Here is a 21,458-nt window from a genome sequence, read left to right as displayed (position 1 = left end):
GCCATATGCTGGCCTGGATAACTAAACTGAGCGTGATTTAAGGGCGAAACAAGTGTCATTCGCAATGCATTCTGGGAGTGTAGTTTCCGCAATTTTAAAAATAATGATGTACACAGGCTTGTACCCTGCCCTTTTTTCAGCTTTCTAATTAATCTTTGCATTCAAAAAAATGTGGATATTGTCATGATTCCTCTCCAGCCGAGGTGGCTTTGTCCAAGGCTTAAAAACGTTTAAATAAATACTTTATGAAATGTCTATGGAAGAAATGAATGCGGAAAACGCTTCCGACACCAGAGTGAGGACGGGGTGGGGCTTCAACTGCGATGCTCATATACAACCAGTGACATCAAATCCAGAATGAATCTACCCTGTAGTAGGGATGGGACGATAAGCAATATTATCGTTTATCGTGATAAAAAACACTCACGATAATCGTATGCGGAGATTTAATTAATTCCGTCATGCACTTGGATAAATTCACCTTTTATTTGCCAAGCTGCATATCCGGTACCACTTAAACCCTGGTAAAAGGTACTTATAATAAACGTACTTGAAACGAATCAGGCTTTTTTTCACTCTTTATCAAATGTCTTTGCCAACAAATAGCCGATCTACAAGCCTATAGATCTGCTACTTTGTGGCAAATGTTCCGCTCCAGGATAACGGATTTTGATTATCGCGATAATATCGTAAATCGCGATTTATTTTGTCACGATAATTGTGATATGAAATTCTCATATTGTCCCATCCCTACCCTGTAGTTATTAACCCATTTAGGCCTAGAATTATTGAATGCTTTAACCAGCGAAAAATAGCAGATATACAAGCTCACAGCGCGGCACCGAGTGCCGCGCTGCGAGCTTGTAGATCTGCTATTTTTGAAAACGACGTGAAAATGTGTGCAAATCTTTGATTATATGTATTTTCAAAGCGAACGTTTGTAACTGAAATTTTGCTTCTGGGGGGTCCCTGGAACTAAATATTTTGAGATGGGGGCCCGTGGACAAATTTATATCATTTTGGGGGGTCTTTCACATGAAAACCACTGACATAGTAGTCTCTCAAGAACAGACTAACTGAGCTCCAGTTAACTGAATAGGACCTTTTCTTTGACGATGGCTGGCCAGATTGCTGACATAGAAACATATGTTTTTCAAAAAGCCTTAGAAGCATTCAAAAGACACTTATAGAATCGGGTCAAAATTCTAATCTTCACGATTACAATCTTCACATCTACAAGCTCGCAGCGCGGCACTCGGTGCCGCGCTGTGAGCTTGTATATCTGCTATTTTTTCAACAGTTAAAGCATAAAATAATGATGCACAATAACGTGTACCCGTTCTAAAAGAACTGTCTGTTCCCTCCCACCGACAGGAGATTGACACCAGTCCTGTCCTGTGCCTGGTGACCGCCCATGTCCCAGACCAGGCCTGTGATTGGCTGGTGGCAGGCACTCAGTCTGGCTCCTTAGTGGTCATCAACAGTGAGGACCTGTCGTCATGGCACCAGCTGCAGAGTGTGTCCGATGCTGTCACCTCCCTGTTCTTTCACACGTACCCTCGTCGCAGGTAAAGGCGCCGTTGGGGAAGGAGGTTAATCCCAACTGAACATGAATCAGTGTTGATTTCGTCGACTAAAACTATGACGAAAAATGTTTGTCGACTGCGTTTTTTTCACTGACGAAAACTAAATAAAAACAAAATAAAAAGTAATCTGTGGTGACTAAAACTAAGACTAAATATATTGACAATTTCGTCAACAAAATAAAAACTAGACTAAAACGTTAGGGAGGGACTAGTGGAGAAGAGAGTCATTTTATGTTTGGTTGCTCTCAGGTTTTGCGTGCTGAAAATAGCAGATCTACAAGCTCACAGCGCGTCAAGTGTAAAATCAGTCATTATGATGCCATCAAGGCCTGCCAAAATACATTTCAGTTAAAATCTTATGATATTTAGTCGACTAATATTAGACTAAAACGAATACTTTTCAGGTGACTAAATTATGACTAAAACTAAAAGACATTTTATTCAAAAGACTATGACTAAAACTAAATCAAAATTTGCTGTCAAAAACAACACTGACATGAATAGTACTCTCCTTCAACAGCCACGTCTAAATCATGCCTTTCAGCAAGGCACTAAATCCCACAAGGTACTAACCGAAGATTGCTGCTGTACGGGACCAGGGGGCCAGTTGTCCGGATTTTAAACTTTTTTTATAAAACATATCTTAAAATTGTCCTAACTATTAAATCGCTAAAGTTTTAGAACCCCCACTCCGTTAATTTCAGCCCCAAAAGCCTTTTCTTTATATGTTTTCTACTTAGCCGTGACAGGGGCGGGATTTCGCGGCAAAATGACGTCATCTGCATCATCCGTATACGTTGTGTATACGTTGGCCAATCACATTGCAGATCATACACACATGATACACTACCGGCCAATCACGTCTCTTCAGGAAATAGCTTGCTTCAACAGCTTTGTTTACGCTGGTCTAGAAGTCTAGCCTGTAACTCCCCAACGCCGGTCCGCAGAGGGACACGAGACACCTCCACGGATGCGTGGCGAGGCGGGCGAGCCGGCGAGGCGGACGCGGTGGTCTGAAGGCCCGGTCCGCGGCGAAAAACGGCCGAAAAAAGCAGACGCGACCGCGGTTTGCTATAACGCTACTGACCACTAGTTGAGCAACTTACACAGTATAACTTTAAATTTAAGCAAACACAGAACTAAAAGTTCCTATGATTGGCCGCTAGTTGCGCTGTACTGGTACCAGAAGCAACATGTTCTCCATAGGATTCCATTCATTTCCCCCGAACTTTTACATTTGCTTTTCTTACCTTAAAGGACAACTTTAGTTTTTTACAACAAGGGTTCATATTTTAGACTGTAATTAGAGAAAAGAAAAAGTGAGTGTTAAAATGTTTTCATTTGCTTCCTTCTATTGTTTTATCGCGTTTACCGTGCTAAAATGTGGGGCATGCTACGCATGGGGGCATGCGTACAAGTGGCTAAATATGTCTTTTTAGACACAATAAGCCAGCAGTTTCTTTATTGCTATTTACAGTAACACTTCTAGCCCCCATAAGTCACATCCAACCATAAAAGGTTGCGTTACATCTTGGGAATGGGCTTATTCTGTGTAAAATGACATATTTAGCCACTTGTACGCATGCCCCCAACCACTGAAATAAGAATCTCTAAAACAATAGAAAGAAGTAAAATAAATAATTTTAACACTCATTGTTTATATTCTTTAATTACAATCTAAAATATGAACCCTTGTTATCAATAGTTAAAGCATAAAATAATGATACACAATAATGTGTACTCGTTCTAAATGGGTTGTTTAATATGCACAAAAGTATACAACGACAGTATGCTGTATCAGTAGTACTGTATTTAAGGCTGCTGATACATTATTATAATGCTTTGACAATTTGACAATGTGTTAAAATATTTCACCTGGTTATTGTTTTTTATTTAATTTCAGCCAAAGAAGAAGCTACCTCCTAGTTGGGAGTGCAGATGGAGTTCTTACCGTTTACGAGGACATGGTTCTAAAGGTACTTTAGTTTAAAATATCATCTTCTGTTACTGTAACTTTGATTGTTACTGTAAATGTAACATCTAAAACCTTTGGTATCAGCCCTATGGTGGCTTGGCATGTTATTTGTTGTGTATCCAGATATCCAAAATATAACAGCTGTTAAAACATAGTTAACAGCTATTCTTTCCTGGGGTCTTCAATGTTTTCAGGCCAAGGACCCCTTAGTTGAGAGAGAGATGAAGCAGGGACCCCCACAACCTTTTCATAGATTCCATATACAGTAGTTTAATTGTTTGACAGCACAATCGTCAGTGTATTTTGGATTCATGTCAATTTGTGTTTTCAGATACGTATTCAACCACTTGAACCGTCAATACATAACTTGACATTTCACTTTGTACTTAGTCTGCTCTTTTTACCCTCTACACCAAACGTCTTTGCCGAAAATAGCAGATCTACAAGCTCACAACGCCTCGCAGTTGTGAGCTTGTAGATCTGCTATTTTTGGCTAAGGTTCTCAGAATATGGACGCTAGGATTCAAGTGGTTAATATAAAAAAGGAGAAAAAGGTTTCTATCACACAAAGATTTGGAGGACCCCCTGTAGTAACTCTGAGGACCCCCTCGGGGTCCCAGACCCCCTGTTGATTGAAGACCCCTGTATTAGACTGTTCGAACTCAACCATAGTAACTTGAATTCAGACGCATCCAAAGATCATTCATTCTTTTTTTCCTTCTCTTGCAGCAGTGTTGATTTCGTCGACTAAAACTATGACTAAAAATGTTTGTCGACTGTTTTTTTCACTGACTAAAACTATATAAAAACTAAGCTGTGATGACTAAAACTAAGACTAAATATATATTGACAATTTCGTCAACAAAATAAAAACTAGACTAAAACGTTAGGGAGGGACTAGTGGAGAAGAGAGTCATTTTATGTTTGGTTGCTCTCAGGTTTTGCGTGCTGAAAATAGCAGATCTACAAGCTCACAACGCGTGTGAGCTTGTAGATCGGCTATTTTCAGCACGCAGCAAGTGTAAAATCAGTCATTACGATGCCATCAAGGCCCGCCAAAATACTTGAGTTGACTAAATCAACTGAAGATTTAGTCGACTAAAACCTTATGATATTTAGTTGACAAAAATTAGACTAAAACTAAAACTTTTCAGGTGAGTAAAATTGTGACTAAAACTAAATGACATTTTATTCAAAAGACTATGACTAAAACTACATCAAAATTTGCTGTCAAAAACAACACTGTCTTGCAGGAGGAGAACGGCCAGCCAGTGAAAACGCTCACCGTTGGGAGCGCCAACACGCCTGTGATGTGTCTGGGTCAGTCTGGACACTCCCTGGACAGGAGCACGGTGTGGGCGGGCTGCGGCCCCAGGATCCTCTCCTTCTCAGCCGACTACGATGTGTGGAAAGCCATCGACACCAGACCCAACCACATCTTCCAGTGAGTTCTAGGGCATTCACGACGAATAGTGATTTTTAGCATTCGAATTATTCAACCTCAAAGTATTCTAATAGTCTAATATTCGACAGGACTGGCCAAACTGTCAAATATTAAGTAAGCAAGAGGCGAACATTGTGAAAATAGCCGATCTACATGCTCACAACGCCTCGCAACGTAGATCTTCTATTTTCACAATGTTTATCTGCGGAACCGAGTCACATTAAATGTAATACCTACAATTCCAAGTGCTTGTCAGGGTGGAGGTCTCCAGTTCAAATATGTGTCCCAGCATAGCAGAGGGGCAGTCATTTCGGAAAGCACAGCTTTAGACCAGCCCTGAAATTACTTTTTTTTCTTTTCTTTTTTTTTTCCTAAAATGTGATAAAGCCACAAAAGCATTTCATAAATATCAGGCTACATTTCACTTGAATGCCAGAGCTTAACTCTGCATGTAAATAAGACTTTTTTTAATTAATGTGAAGAGAAACCTCACATTTTGCAGTTTACATTTTATCTAAAAGGCTGAATTTCTCAGATCTAGTATTTCTGCATGGCATAACTCTATAAGCTATATCTACAAAACTGTTGGGTCAATCTTCACAACCAATATATCATTTTGTAGCTATGGTTCAAATGAAATGAAAAAATTAAAATGAAAAAAAATTCAATGACTAGCACTCAGCTGTGTTCTGTCACATATGTTTATTTTGGGGGTCACGGCCTAAAAAGGTTTGAGAACACCTGGTATAGAGCATTAACAATTTCATCCACCAGGGGCATTGACAACTCATTCTTATGACTTCCTATCTAGCCAAGCTTTATAAACTATATTTTTTATTAAAGAGAAAACAATAAAAAAAAAAAATATGCGAATAATCAACTTTGGTGAACAACATCGAATAGTGACTTTGATATTCGAATATTCGAATAGTTGGTGAATGCCCTAGTGAGTTCATGACTAAGTCTTGACTAGGGGTGGGACGATAAGCGATATTATCGTTTATCGTGATAAAAAACACTCACGATAATCGTATTGTGGAGATTTATTTTATCGTGATATCGTCCTCCTTCATGCACTGGGATCAATTCATTTTATTTACCGAGCTGCATACCACTAAGTACCACTTACAGTAAATCCTCTATAATTGGCAAAAGGTACTTATAATATATCTACTTGATACAGTCTTTTTTCACTCTCTATCAAATGTCTTTGCCAAAACATTTCCGACCTATAAGCTCACAATGCAACGCGTTGTGAGCTTGTGCTATTTCAAAGTACCTCTCTCATTTTTCCATTTACAGTATTACTGTTTAATTATTCAAGTGTCAATATGATGACATATCGTAACACATCTGTTAACTGTGTGTTTGTGCGACGCGTGCGTGCGTGCGTGTGCGTGCAGAGATGGGCAGTATTTGAAATACATGTATTTGAAATACGTATTTGAAATACTTTTGTAATTTGTATTTGGCTGGGATGGAAAAAATTTGATGTAATTTGTATCAAAAATACTTCCAGGTCTAGTATAAATACAAAATACCTTTTCAATATCATTTTATTCTCAAATGGACATATTTTAAACATTCACAAAGGTTTAAACTGTACATTTAGGCCGCCTGCTCCAAAGACATATTATGGTCAATTTATTCTTAGAAATTCTGAGAGGCAATTAATGTATTACTTGGCAATCAATCTATAAAATTACTAATCATTGCATCAATGTTTATAAAATGTATTTCATGTATTTTGAAAATACAAAATACATTCTCAGGTCTGTATTTATATTTTGTATTTTGATACATCTTTTGACCCAATATTTGTATTTTGTATCAAAATACTTTTCAATGTATTTTCGCCCATCTCTGCATGCATGCATGTGTCTGTGTCTGTGTGTGTGTGTGTGTGTGTGTGTGTGTGTGTGTGTGTGTGTGTGTGTGTGCCCGTGCCCGTGCGCTCGTATGTGTGCGCGCGTGAACCCACTCTTTAGGCAGCAGCGGGCGGTGAGCAGTGAGGCGTGTGTTTCGCGGATGGTCGTGGACAAACTGGTGTACCTGAGTAAAGCTGGGGGGCAGACTGTAGAGGTCTGGGACAAGAGGAGTGAGAAGATGGTGGACTGTATCGACTGTGCTCAGATAATCAGGTACACACACGCACACACACACACACACGCACACACACACACGCACGCACACACACACACACACAGATAATTTAATCAGCTATTTCATGCCATAGACGGAGATCTCAGTTTTGCTTTTCAAAAGTAGGCACTTGGTGTGCCTAGACTTTGAAGTTGCACATGGCAGATATGACACCTAAATATGCAAAGAAGTGACTGACATATTTGACAACTTTATACTTGAAAAGAACATTGATAGTGGAAATAGCCGATCTACAAGCTCACAACGCACCCGATCTACAAGCTCACATGCGACGCGTTGTGAGCTTGTAGATCTGCCATTTCCACTATTTTTGAAATGTTTGAAAATATATGAACATTTTTCAACGTGAAAACGATTATGACGGGTATGTCAAAATAATTGTGATTATGTCAAAATAATTGCGATTATGTCAAAATGATTGCGATTATGTCAAATAATTGCGATAATTATGACAGGCCTAGTCTCGCGAGGCCAGACTGTTGCCTCCACGATTTGGGAAATGCTCCCGGCATACAGTCTGGCAAACGGAAATAGAAACGATGAGTGCGAGATAAAGCGGATGTGACGCAACCGCTCCCTTGGTGCAGTAGCAATAACATGTCCTACTGGAAGCGTTATGTCTCCTTTCAATATTTCTGGGGGCGTTATTTCATCTTTCTCTGGTGTTGTTTGTGTTACCTCCATGATGTTTTGAAACGTTTTCTTAAACTATACACCCATAACAAGAATAGGCCGCTCGAATGACTTTGTCTGAGCTATTGTGTTTCTGTTATGTTTCCAGTGGGACTACAGTTCAGTGCAGCAGTGGCTACTTCCGATACTCGCCGTTCGGGAGCTGCCGTTCCAGACTCTATATAGCATTCGGAGATTGTGGAATAGTTGTCTGGCTACGCGAGACTATGACAGGCCTAAACGTCTCCCCAATTTCCCTCTCTTCCCTTCAGACAAGACTCAGGCTGGAGGTCCAGGAGGGGCCAGACGGCGAGCGAGGCCCCTGCAGAGACGGAGGCCTCGGTGTGGGCCACCGTCAAGGCTCTGCTGGTCCACGGCGGCGCTACGCTCTGGATCGGCACCAGGGGGGGCTTCCTGGTCCTGCTGGAGCTCTCCAAACACCAGCCGCTGCAGGTCGTCGGCCCCCACTGCCAGTCCATCCGCTCCATCGGCGCCGCACTTATAGGTCGGGTATAACACTTATAGGTCGGGTATAACACTTATAGGTCGGGTATAACACTTATAGGTCGGGTATAACACTTATAGGTCGGGTAACGTTGCTTTTAGGGAGACTTTTTTCTGCAGGTCGTTCAGTCCGAGTGTATCAAAGGGTGCGTTTGGAAATTCACACTGGGTGTGTGCTCAGTGTAGTTAGTGAGTGCCTAAACCTGACCCTAATCCTAACCCTAACCTCAGTAAAACTATGCCTAAACCTAACCCTAACCCTAACCTTAACCTTAACCTCAGTAAAACTATGCCTAAACCTAACCCTAACCCCTAACCCTAACCACACCCGGTGCACATTTCCGAACGCACCCTTTGATACACTCGGACTGAATCACCTGCAGAAAACACTCTACCGTTGCTTTTAATTCCTTTTTAGACCTGGAATTGTTTTGTGCTTTAGCTATTGAAAAATAGCAGATGTACAAGCTCACAGCGCGGCACCGAGTGCCGCGCTGCGAGCTTGTAGATATACATTATATTTTGAGATGGGGGTCAGAGGCCAAATACACTATAATTCTAGGGGTCCTTGACATGAAAAGGTTTGAGAACCACTGACGTAGAAACGTGCCTTTTTCAAAACCTTAGAAGGATTTAGAAGACATTTATGGAATCGGGTCAAAAATATTCAAACACTTCACGATTTTTCCACAAATAGCAGATCTACAAGCTCTTGTATATCTGCTATCTTTAAATAGTTAAAGCGGGTGTTTTCAAAGTGGGTGACGGGGCACCCTGGGGTGCCGTGATGCCAGTCCAGGGGTGCCGCGAGATAATTTGATAATATTTGGAATTCGTCAATATCACTACATCAATATCACTACATCAATATCACTACATCAATATCACTTCACTATGCTTAGTAAAACAAACCTGATTTGCACTGTACTTGATGAGTTATTTTTCTATCTACGACAACACTCTTCACCAAAAATAGCAGATCTACAAGCTCACAACGCGTCACAACGTGAACCTTCCCCCCCAGAATAGGCATGCTGGGGTTCAAGTGGTTAAGCGTCAAGTATAACGTTATTTTCAGTCAGTTCTGATGGAAACAGATATTTCTCCTATATGATGTAAGATTCTAAAAGTTAACAGTGTAACTCAGGGGTGCCATGGATGAAAACGTTATTTACAGGGGTGCCCTGAGCCAAAAAGGTTTGAAAACCCCTGAGTTAAAGCATAAAATAATGGTTAATGTAATAATGCTTTCCCAGTCTTAAAGGAGTAGTTCACCCCCAACATGACTTTTTTTATATTGATTAGTCACGCCATGGAGAGTAGAGTTCAATAATATTTTTACGTTTTTGGCAAATTCCTTAGACAAAAATGTTATTCGAGTAAAATATGCCCCCATTCGTTCCGGATGGTGACCCGTTTCGAAACGGGTCCCCCATCCGGAACGAATGGGGGTAAATTTATTGTTAGCACATTTTTGTCTTAGGAATGCGACAAAAAACGAAAGATATTATTGAACTCTACTCTCCATGGCATGAGTAATCAATAGAAAAAAAGTCATTTGGGGGGTGAACTACTCCGTTAATGGGTTACATTTTAGCCCTGAATCACTGGGAGACTGAGAGTTAATTGTGATGAATGGTAATGAAGCGTGGCCGTGAATTTGAGTTCTGATGTGGGACCTGATGACCCGACTGCAGCAGGAAGGCCTAAAAATAACCTCACAACATTGTCTTTCCATATCATGCTGATTTCCTGTCTGCTGTGACTTCCTCTGTACTCGGCTGTTGTAGTAGACTGACTGGGTTATTTCATGTTTCATGTGAGGTTGTTTTTAACCCATTTAGACCTAGAATTATTGAATGCTTTAACCAGTGAAAAATAGCAGATATACAAGCTCACAGCACGGCACCGAGTGCCGCGCTGCGAGCTTGTAGATCTGCTATTTTCGAAAAAGTCGTGAAAATGTGTGCAAATCTTTGAATATGTGTATTTTCAAAGCGAACGTTTGTAACTCAAATTTTGCTTCTGGGTGGTCCCTGGAACTAGATATTTTGAAATGGGGGTCCGTGGCCAAATAAATATCATTTTGGGGGTCCTTCACATGAAAAGGTTTGAGAACCACTGACATAGTAGTCTCTCAAGAACAGACTAACTGAGCTCCAGTTAAGTGAAAAGGACCTTTTCTTTGACGATGGCTGGCCAGATTGCTGACATAGAAACACAGGTTTTTCCAAAAATCTTAGGATTCAAAAGACACTTATAGAATCGGGTCAAAATTCGAATTTTCACGATTTTTCAAAAATAGCAGATCTACAAGCTCGCAGTGCGGCACTCGGTGCCGCGCTGTGAGCTTGTATATCTGCTAGTATATCTGCTGCTTATATTTAAAGCATAAAATATTGCGTCATAATGGGTTAAAAAGGTTTATTTCCACAACAGAAACACCGAACAGGAAGAATGTGGTGTTGGTGCTGGGAAGAAGGTTTCACCAGGACAAGACACATTTTGGTGAGAGTCTCGTTAATTTCCTAACAGAAATTGAAATAGTTCTATTGCCATTTCATAGGTTTTTCTTTATATTTGGTACTGTATATATTTGTATGTCTCAATTTGTGAGGGTCAAGTATTTTCATTTTCATTTTTTGTACTGTGCAATAGGGCATTAACGAAAAAGTCGACAAGTCGACTCAGTCGACTTCATTACACAAGTCGACTCCCACCAGAGAAAGTCGAAATTCGAAGTTGAAAAAAAAGAAGAAATCTATTGTGAAATCTATTTTTGAAAATAGCAGATCCACATGCTCACGAGGCGTTGTTGTGAGCATGTAGATCGGCTATTTTCACAATTTCTGCCTCTATATATTTGACAATTTGGACAATGTTTAATTTGTCATTTCAGAGGTATTAAAAAGTTAAAAATTGTCACTTTAGAGATGTTGAAGATACCTCTATACACTTTGGTTCGTTTACTGTTGAGTGAGAAAACAATGTTTCACATTAAGTTATTCATCTGGGGACCCCCCCCCCCCCCCCCCCCCAAATAATTTGGGGGTCGTGTGTGATGTGATGACGTCGTCAAAGTCGACTTCAACTCAACTTTTTACTGAGTCGAGTCGACTTGCAAAAATCACAAGTCGCTAATGCCCCACTGTGCAAAGTTTTCTCATTGGTGGGTAAATAAGTTAATTAGTCTAGTAAATCTAGGGAAAAAATGCACTCAGGTTGGACAAAATTGTATTATTTAGTTTTTCAACTGATTCTGACAGGAAATTAGGTCTACTAGCCAGGATAAAAAAATCTACCATAATCTGCTCACTGCAAATACCCACAGTGGCCAAATCAAGTTGGGCTCCCATCGACTTTCTATACAGGAGGAAAATACCCAGAAAAAAATATCTGCTTTATGTAGGATGTGAGGGGTCTAACTAGGGGTTTGACATGATGCTGAATCCATTGCAAGCATTTGTTTTGCACAAAAAACATTCCTTGGGCCAACAGTGGCCCCAGAAAATGATGGTTTAGTGATGAAAAGTGATGAGTCATCACTTTTCCACAGTTTTGTGGGTGTTTTATGGGGCCAATGAATGTTTTTGTGCAAAACAAATGCTTGCAATGGATTCAGCATCATGATAAACCCCTAGTTAGACCCCTCACATCCTACTTAAAGCAGATTTTTTTTCCTGGGTATTTTCCTCCTGTATAGAAAGTCGATGGGAGCCCAACTAGATTTGGCCACTGTGGGTATTTGCAGTGAGCAGATCATGGTAGATTTTTTGATCCTGGCTAGTAGACCTAATTTCCTGTCAGAATCAGTTGGAAAAACTAAATAATACAATTTTGTCCAACCTCAGCCTTATTTTTACTGGACTAAATGTGTGTGTGTCTCATTCTCAGATGAGGAGTCGGTATTGATGGTGTGGAACGGTGACTTGCCGTCGGAGGTGAAGGACTTGAACAAACACTGTGAGTTGAGGGAGGAGATTACCACCAAGCTGAGAGAGCAGCTCCACCCTGACTGAACCCACGGCTTCGTGCCATATTATTGGCCCCAGCCAGAGCCATGTACGGAGAGAGTTCTACCACCTACGTTCACTTCATGGGCCGAGTCCAATGGCGGCTCGGGAGCAGCTTCTAAAGCAGTGTTTCTCAACCACTGTGCCTGGGGACCTTTGGTGTGCCCCTGAGAAGGGTCAAGTGTGCCTCTTGAAACTGCTTGAAAGCCAGTATTGTATTTATCATTTTAAAAATGATTCAAACTTATGTAAACTTACAACAGTAGTGAAAACAGCCGATCTACAAGCACACAACGCCTCGCGGTGCGAGGCGTTGTGTGCTTGTAGATCTGCTGTATTCACTACTTTTGTGCGACATCCTTGTATGATGAAGCAGGGCTTTACTTTGCGAAGAAACTTACAAATTTGAAACTTGGAGACACAAGGTTTCTTCCCGACAGTGACGATATTTACGCCCCCGTATTATGTTGGTGTGCCCATGGATTCTTGGGACACGAAAAGTGTGCCCATGCAGAAAAAAGATTGAGAAACACTGTTCTAAAGTGACAAATCTCTGACTCCGAAGTTTACAACAGTAATGAGAGCAGCTGCTCAGGTTATGATGAACAAACATCATTTTCTAACGATTGTGACCTTTATAAAAAATAATTGATTCAGACAAATGAAAGAAAACTTATCACAGGTTATTTCCGGATATCTTGTTTTCTGATTTGAAAACGATATAATTATATTGACGTCTCGAAAAAGAGCAAAATAATAGTGTTTGAGCCGGCAGTGTCGCGAGAATTGATTAGCAAGCTGTTAATAACCGACAGTCTCATGATAACAGAGTACATGCCTTTCACTGCCTTACTTTCACCTGCCACAAGGTGGTGCTATTGTGCATGTTATCAACGTTATGACAAGACAGTGAATAGCCAGTGTAAGGCAACAGCCAGACTTTAATGATCTTAAACCATGTTATTTTACATCGTTTTTTGGCAATAGTATAAATTCAATATTACAGAGACTTTAGTTGTCGCTGTACAATACTTTAAAACAGTTGTCATGTTGTATGTTTACCTAACAATGCAGATATTCGCGACGCTGCTATTGAAACCAATGTTATTTAAATCGCCCGCTTGTCACTCTCGAGCTGAAACATGGGTCACGTGACCAGTTCATTCTTCTGACCCCTCATTGGCAGCACTCACTGGTGTTCTCTAAACCGAGGCCCCCGCTCTCCTTATGTTGGTGTGCCCCTCAAACCAATGGCATGACCGGAGGCCTTAGTGGCCTTAACCCATTTAGTCCTGAACACAATATGACGCAATATTTTATGCTTTAAATATAAAAAAAATAGCAGATATACAAGCTCACAGCGCGGCACCGAGTGCCGCGCTGCGAGCTTGTAGATCTGCTATTTTTGAAAAAGTCGTGAAAATGGGTGCAAATCTTTGAATATATGTATTTTCAAAGCGAACGTTCAAATTTTGCTTCTGGGTGGTCCCTGGAACTAAATATTTTGAGATGGGGGTCCGTGGCCAAATACATATCATTTTGGGGGTCCTTCACATGAAAAGGTTTGAGAACCACTGACATAGTAGTCTCTCAAGAACAGACTAGCTGAGCTCCAGTTAAGTGAAAAGGACCTTTTCTTTGACGATGGCTGGCCAGATTGCTGACATAGAAACATGGGTTTTTTCCAAAAATCTTAGAAGGATTCAAAAGACACTTATAGAATCGGGTAAAAATTCTAATTTTCACGATTTTTCAAAAATAGCAGATCTACAAGCTCGCAGCGCGGCACTCGGTGCCGCGCTGTGAGCTTGTATATCTGCTGTTTTTTTATATTTAAAGCTTAAAATATTGCGTCATAATGTGTTCAGGCCTAAATGGGTTAATGCCCCAGCTGACTGTACCACTTTCTCCTCTGTCTCTTTCTTGTCAATATGTAGACAGTAGACACCGGTGTCTCTTTCTTGTCAATATGTAGACAGTAGACACCGGTGTCTTTTGTTGAGATTCTGAAAACTTAACTGCCCCTGTTCCCCATCTTTAAACCAACCCAGTGATTGGTGCAAGGCTGAGCATGGATCAGATTGTAAATATCATTTATCTATTTCACTGCAGATCAGGTTATCATCCCTAACCCTTAAATTCAACAAATTCTTTTCAATGGACTAAAATCTTGTTTTATTTGATGGCCTTCCTTCCCTGGCATTTGGCTTTTGTGCCCTACAAAAAAATGACACCAAAGGCCAAGTGTCCTTGCCCCTAAAATGACAAAATTCACCACTCATCTATGTCTCGAAATATTATCACAATATTGTGGTGATTACTTGCATGTGTAAAACCATGACTCCCAGTGACATGGACCGAGATGTAAAACCATGACTCCCAGTGACATGGACCATGTGTAAAACCATGACTCCCAGTGACATGGACCATGTGTAAAACCATGACTCCCAGTGACATGGACCATGTGTAAAACCATGACTCCCAGTGACATGGACCGAGATTGTTCTTCATTTTTCTCAGACAAACTATGTCAAAAAGGGAACAAAGTTCCTGTGGACTGACGGGTCGGCAGTATTCATTACCTTAAAGGGGAAGGCATACCTTGTTGATTTATCAGCCATATTTTCCAGCGCACCGTATGGCCCCTATAGACCAAGAACTGACAAAAGTTTTTTTACAATGAGCTCTTATAAAATAAGTTGCCACATTTTACTATACTGTGGCATTCTCTTAATCACAATGTGTTTTTTTTTATATATAAAGTATATTTACAAAACAATATTTTTTTTAAAAGGGACACATATGGCTTGATTTGTGGTGTTGTATCTTTGCCTAGGGTTTGCCATTACATAAGCTTATCTCAAGTTTTCCTATCTATGGAACTCCTACAAAATAAGGCATATCCCAGGGTTCCCCGATTAGTTTTCCCCAAGGGCCGAATTATGTCTAGGGTACCAAGCCGAGGGCCACAACATTGCAGGGGGCGACGGTGGCGTTTCCGCTACTCCAGCGACAGTTCAGATATCGTCGTTGTCGGGTGAAAATCTTGTGGTATGTCCAAAACCATTCGTTTTGCATTTATCATTTTAAAAATGATTTAAACTAGTGAAAACAGCCGATCTACAAGCACACAACGGCTCGCGGTGCGAGGCGTTGTGTGCTTGTAGATCTGCTGTTTTCACTACTTTTGTGCGACGGCCTTGTATGATTTGCGAAAGAACGTACAAATTTGGAGATACGAGATTTCCACCCGACAACGACGACATACTAGTGTTGTTGCTGCTCTTATACCACCATTATTACTGGGGTTGGTGTGGGCCAGACAGTAGCCCCCCGCGGGCCGGAAATGGCCCGCGGGCCGCCTATTGGGGAACCCTGGCCTAGGGTTTGCCATTACATAAGCTTATCTCAAGTTTTTCTATCTATGGAACTCCTACAAACTAAGGCATATCCTATTTGATTTGCTGGCAGACCAGGGACTTGAACAACTACTAAACCAAAGGAAGAGGCCTCTTAAAGGCCATATTGTATTATTTATTCTCATGTCCGTTTTTTTTTTGTTTACCAGGGGACATTCACTCCAGCACATTTGTTGCTATGAAAGCCAAACAGGCAAAACTGACATCAGCACTTACACGGAGAATAGAAATAGAATTATATTCAAGTTTCTCCAAAATAAATCGATTAAAATACTGTTGTTACAAAGGTGATAAAAGAAAAAGATTTCTTGTTTAGCTGTGTTTATAATTTCTCTAGTCTCATCTTGGGCATTCACGAATAGTGATTTTTAGTATTCAAATTATTCGATCTCAAAGTATTCGAATAGTCGAATATTCGACAGGACTGGCCAAACTGTCAAATATTAAGTAAGCAAGAGGCGAACATTGTGAAAATAGCAGATCTACATGCTCATGTGAGCATGTAGATCTGCTATTTTCACAATATTTATCTGCGGAACCGAGTCACATTAAATGTAATACCTACAATTCCAAGTGCTTGTCAGGGTGGGGGTCCCCAGTTCAAATATGTTTATTTTGGGGGTCACGGCCTAAAAGGTTTGAGAACCCCTGGTATAGAGCATTAACACATTCATTCACCAGGGGCATTGACAACTCATTCTTGTGACTTCCTATCTAGTAGCCAAGTTTTATAAACTATATATTTTCTAAAGAGAAAATAAAAATAAGCTAATATTCGACTTCGGTGAACAACGTTGAATAGTGACTTTGATATTCGAATACTTGGTGAATGCACTAGTCTCATCCCAGGTTGTATTAACCTGGGACTAAACAAGTAGTCCGGGTGGCACTAAAGATCTAGCCTCGCGTGGGGGGGGGGGGGGGGGGGGATGAGTGTCTGGCAACGCGAGGCTACCAAAGACCATCCCTGTGGAGACTTTGGGTTCTATTCCTCCACGGCAGGGGTCGGCAACCCAAAATGTTGAAAGAGCCATATTGGACCAAAAAAACCCAAAACAAATCTGTCTGGAGACGCAAAAAATTATAAAAGCCTTATAAATCGTTGTTGTCGGGTGGAAACCTTGTATGTCCAAAACTTCGTTGTGTATTTATCATTTAAAAAATGAACTAAACTAGTGAAAACAGCCGATCTAGATATGCTGTTTTCACAACTTTTGCGCGTCAGTCTTGTATGATGAAGCAGGGCTTTACTTTGCGGGAAAAAAACATACAAATTTGAATCTTGGAGATAAAAGGTTTCTGCCCGACAGTGACGATAAAAAAATAGTTAAAACAAAAAACATATTTTTTTTTTCTTTTTCAATTTTTTTTTAAAAAGCTCCAGGGAGCCACTAGGGTGGCGCTAAAGAGCCGCGGGTATTCACTGAATACAGTTGGCCGTGTCTGCGCCGCAGGTGGGAAGCCAGTAGGGAGGGGGGGGACTTCTGTCTCTGCACTAGTAATCTGAGTTCCCAGAAGTTCTTTTTTTCGCCACTAGGGGGGCGAGAAGAACTTCTGGGCAGAAACCCTTATATTAGTGCAGGCGTTTCGGGCAGTATTTTGATGTAATCGTGCACTTAATGAAAGAAGCATGAAATTTGGCACACAGTTAGAACATGCCATATGGAACATTTTTGGCTATAGGGGCATCGCAGATTTGTCTTGGGAAACTTGTGGGAGCCAATCAAAGTTGCTCTCATAGACTTTACTATAGAGTAAAATAATACAAAAAATAAATATGCTTTAAGTAGCATGTGAGGGGTCAAACTATGTGTTTTCCGGGATTCTGAATCCAATGCAAACATTTGTTTTGCAGGAAAAACATTCCTTGGGCTAAAAACGGACACCATATAAGTGATAAAACTATGGTTTATTGATGAGTCATCACTTTTCACAGTTTTTTGGCGTCCGTTTCTCGGAAAGGAATATTTTTTGTGCAAAACAAATGCCTGCATTGGATTCAGAATCCCGAACAACACCTAGTTTGACCCCTCACATGCTACTTAAAGCATATTTATTTTTTGTATTATTTTACTATATAGTAAAGTCTATGAGAGCCCAACTTTAATTGGCTCCCACAAGTTTCCCAAGACAAATCTGCGATGCCCCTATAGCCAAAAATGTTCCATATGGCATGTTCTAACTGTGTGCCAAATTTCATGCTTCTTTCATAAAGTGCACGATTCTTGCCTGAAACGCTCGGACTATATCTCTGGGCCGGAAGTCAGCCCAGCTCTGAGTCTGATTTGCAGGAAGTGGCACAAGTATGGGTAACCAGAGACAAAGATAGAGGAGCTTACCTATGTCTCAGAAAGCCCACGTGTCGAGGCAAATCCTCCAAGTCTACTGCACTAGCGACTCCGGGGTTGCCCTTCAGCAGGGAGTGGAAGTTGGAGGGACTGTCTTGCGCCCTTCTGGTCACTCCTCACTGTCAGGTGAAATGAAGTGTCTCATCGGATGAGACGAAGACTCATTTGGGGAGCCAAATGTGTTTGCTTTTGTAGGCAGAGCAGACAGACCTTTTGTTTTAGGTTTTGGCCGTCTACGTTGGGCATGTTTTTTTTTTTGTTTTTTTTTCATTCAACAGGATGTCAGTGTCATGCGGTGAATTTCATCACCAGATCGTTAAATTATATGTACAATATCTCAGCGGTTCTACTGTATGTGCAAGTTGTCAGATGAAATGCTTCCAAACCAAGTCAATAAAATAATCTGTGACTTTGTAGTTTATGGCTGTGTTTTTGCACTGAAATGAAAAGTGAATCTTTTAAAACTATGAACCAAACACTGTGTTTCTGAAGGAAAGTGTGCTATATTAGCTAACATAATGTGATCATGTGCATATATTGGACCAACTGACTTCAAACTGGGAGCACTCATCAGTAAGGGCGTGCAGTAAGGGTGCCATGGCATTGAGTAGTTCAGATATATACGTTTGTCCAGAACATCAGGGATCTTCATATGTGAGAATAAAAGGGACAAGAACGGACATACAGAGATCTCTACTCTATGTATGGACATGAGGGTCACAGACGTACAGAGATCTCTACTCTATGTATGGACATGAGGGTCACAGACATACAGAGATCTCTACTCTATGTATGGACATGAGGGTCATACAGAGAGGGACATACAGAGATCTCTACTCTATGTATGGACATGAGGGTCATACAGAGAGGGACATACAGAGATCTCTACTCTATGTATGGACATGAGGGTCACAGACATACAGAGATCTCTACTCTATGTATGGACATGAGGGTCATACAGAGAGGGACATACAGAGATCTCTACTCTATGTATGGACATGAGGGTCATACAGAGAGGGACATACAGAGATCTCTACTCTATGTATGGACATGAGGGTCACAGACATACAGAGATCTCTACTCTATGTATGGACATGAGGGTCATACAGAGAGGGACATACAGAGATCTCTACTCTATGTATGGACATGAGGGTCATACAGAGAGGGACATACAGAGATCTCTACTCTATGTATGGACATGAGGGTCATACAGAGAGGGACATACAGAGATCTCTACTCTATGTATGGACATGAGGGTCATACAGAGAGGGACATACAGAGATCTCTACTCTATGTATGGACATGAGGGTCATACAGAGAGGGACATACAGAGATCTCTACTCTATGTATGGACATGAGGGTCATACAGAGAGGGACATACAGAGATCTCTACTCTATGTATGGACATGAGGGTCATACAGAGAGGGACATACAGAGATCTCTACTCTATGTATGGACATGAGGGTCATACAGAGAGGGACATACAGAGATCTCTACTCTATGTATGGACATGAGGGTCATACAGAGAGGGACATACAGAGATCTCTACTCTATGTATGGACATGAGGGTCATACAGAGAGGGACATACAGAGATCTCTACTCTATGTATGGACATGAGGGTCATACAGAGAGGGACATACAGAGATCTCTACTCTATGTATGGACATGAGGGTCATACAGAGAGGGACATACAGAGATCTCTACTCTATGTATGGACATGAGGGTCACAGACGGGGGACAACTGCCACTCTGACAAAGCCCCCGACACTGACTCGGACATATTGGCGGTGTGACATAGACGTGAGGGCGGTGTGACATAGACGTGAGGGCGGTGTGACATAGACGTGAGGGCGGTGTGACATAGACGTGAGGGCGGTGTGACATAGACGTGAGGGCGGTGTGACATAGACGTGAGGGCCGCATCGCAGCCCAAACTCTAGACGTGAGGGCGGTACCTCTAGTGCAGCATATGGGCTTAAGCCATTTAGGCCTAGAATTACTTAATGCTTTAACTATTGAAAAATAGCAGATATACAAGCTCACAGCACGGCTATTTTTGAAAAAGTCGTAAAAATGTGTGCAAATCTTAAACGTCGTCCGGATCGGGAATCGAACCGGCGACACCGCGGCAACCATGCCTATGTGGCGGTGCCTATGTGGTATGCGCCTTGACCAGTAGGCCACTGGACGCCCCAGAATATATGTATTTTTAAAGCGGATGTTTGTAACTCCAATTTTGCTTCTGGGGGGGTCCCTGGAACTAGATATTTTGAGATGGGGGTCCGTGGCCAAATTTATATCCTTTTGGGGGTCCTTGACATGAAAAGGCTTGAGAACCACTGACATAGTAGTCTCTCAAGAACAGACTAACTGAGCTCCATTTAAGCGAAAAGGACCTTTTCTTTGACGATGGCTAGCCAGATTGCTGACATAGAAACATAGGTTTTTCAAAAAATTCAAAAGACACTCAAAATTCTAATGTTCACAATTTTTCAAAAATAGCAGATCTACAAGCTCGCAGCGCGGCACTCGGTGCCGCGCTGTGAGCTTGTATATCTGCTGTTTTTCAGTAGTTAAAGCATACAATAATAATACACAATAATGTGTACCCGTTCTGAATTTAAAACATAAAATAATGTTTAAAGTGGTTCAAATCTAAAGTGACACAGATTAGCGTTCAGGCCTAGATGGGTAGGACACAGACAGACTATTAAATGCAGAGATTTGTGGATTTATCGATATTTTCGGACAACCGCTAATCAGACTTGACTTGCCACTCTGCACATCACTCCCTCTGTTCCTCAGCGATACGGGTTACATGGATGATGTAAGTTCTTGTGAATAAATGTAGTCTATCTACTAGGGGTGTAACGATATAGTAACTGTATCCAAATATCGTTTTTAACTTAAAAAAAATCGAAGTATATCGAATTGAAAACAGCTAAAAGCGAATCGTATCGTTTTATTTTGTATCGTATCGAATCGGCAGTGCAAAGAATCGATTGTATCGATACTTCCTACTTGTGCATTGTATTTAGCATTTTTAAGAAGAAAAAAATTTAAAGGGGGGTTTAATTACTTTTCCTTTCCATATAGCTACACTGGTCTATCGATAAATGTGTGTAATCTCTGGGTTCATGTCAAGGTGCAGGTTTGTCGATATACAATGTCCATGTAATTGGCAGATAATCACAGTGTTTACTTATTTATATCCATAATAATACATGTTTCCCTTAACTATCCACACTTTCACACAGATTTAATTTCTTTGCTAAATAGATACTATATAGATTTTAAATCATTGAATCGAATCGTATCGTATCGCCATGAATG

At 40.9% G+C, this 21,458-nt stretch overlaps 1 protein-coding gene across 1 annotated transcript in view; it reads left to right on the top strand.

Moving 5' to 3' along the window:
• The window catches only part of lrrk2 (leucine-rich repeat kinase 2), a gene marked incomplete at its 5' end in the record, with an annotated part of 113,487 nt that extends 100,901 nt beyond the window's left edge, over positions 1-12,586 (top strand). Inside the window, 7 exons of the mRNA XM_080736640.1 lie at positions 1,375-1,568; positions 3,490-3,562; positions 4,815-5,005; positions 6,994-7,146; positions 8,113-8,345; positions 10,784-10,852; positions 12,239-12,586. Of these exons, the coding sequence (XP_080592766.1) occupies positions 1,375-1,568; positions 3,490-3,562; positions 4,815-5,005; positions 6,994-7,146; positions 8,113-8,345; positions 10,784-10,852; positions 12,239-12,363 (1,038 nt within the window). The 3' untranslated portion in view covers positions 12,364-12,586. The remainder of the gene's footprint in view (positions 1-1,374; positions 1,569-3,489; positions 3,563-4,814; positions 5,006-6,993; positions 7,147-8,112; positions 8,346-10,783; positions 10,853-12,238) is intronic.
• Between the last annotated feature and the right edge of the window lie 8,872 nt (positions 12,587-21,458).

This window comes from Nannobrachium achirus (assembly GCF_963921795.1).
Source record: "Nannobrachium achirus genome assembly, chromosome: 11".
In the NCBI taxonomy this organism is placed as follows: domain Eukaryota; kingdom Metazoa; phylum Chordata; class Actinopteri; order Myctophiformes; family Myctophidae; genus Nannobrachium; species Nannobrachium achirus.
The sequence above is the reverse complement of the archived record's forward strand: the minus strand, read 5'-3'. Positions and strand labels throughout refer to the sequence as shown.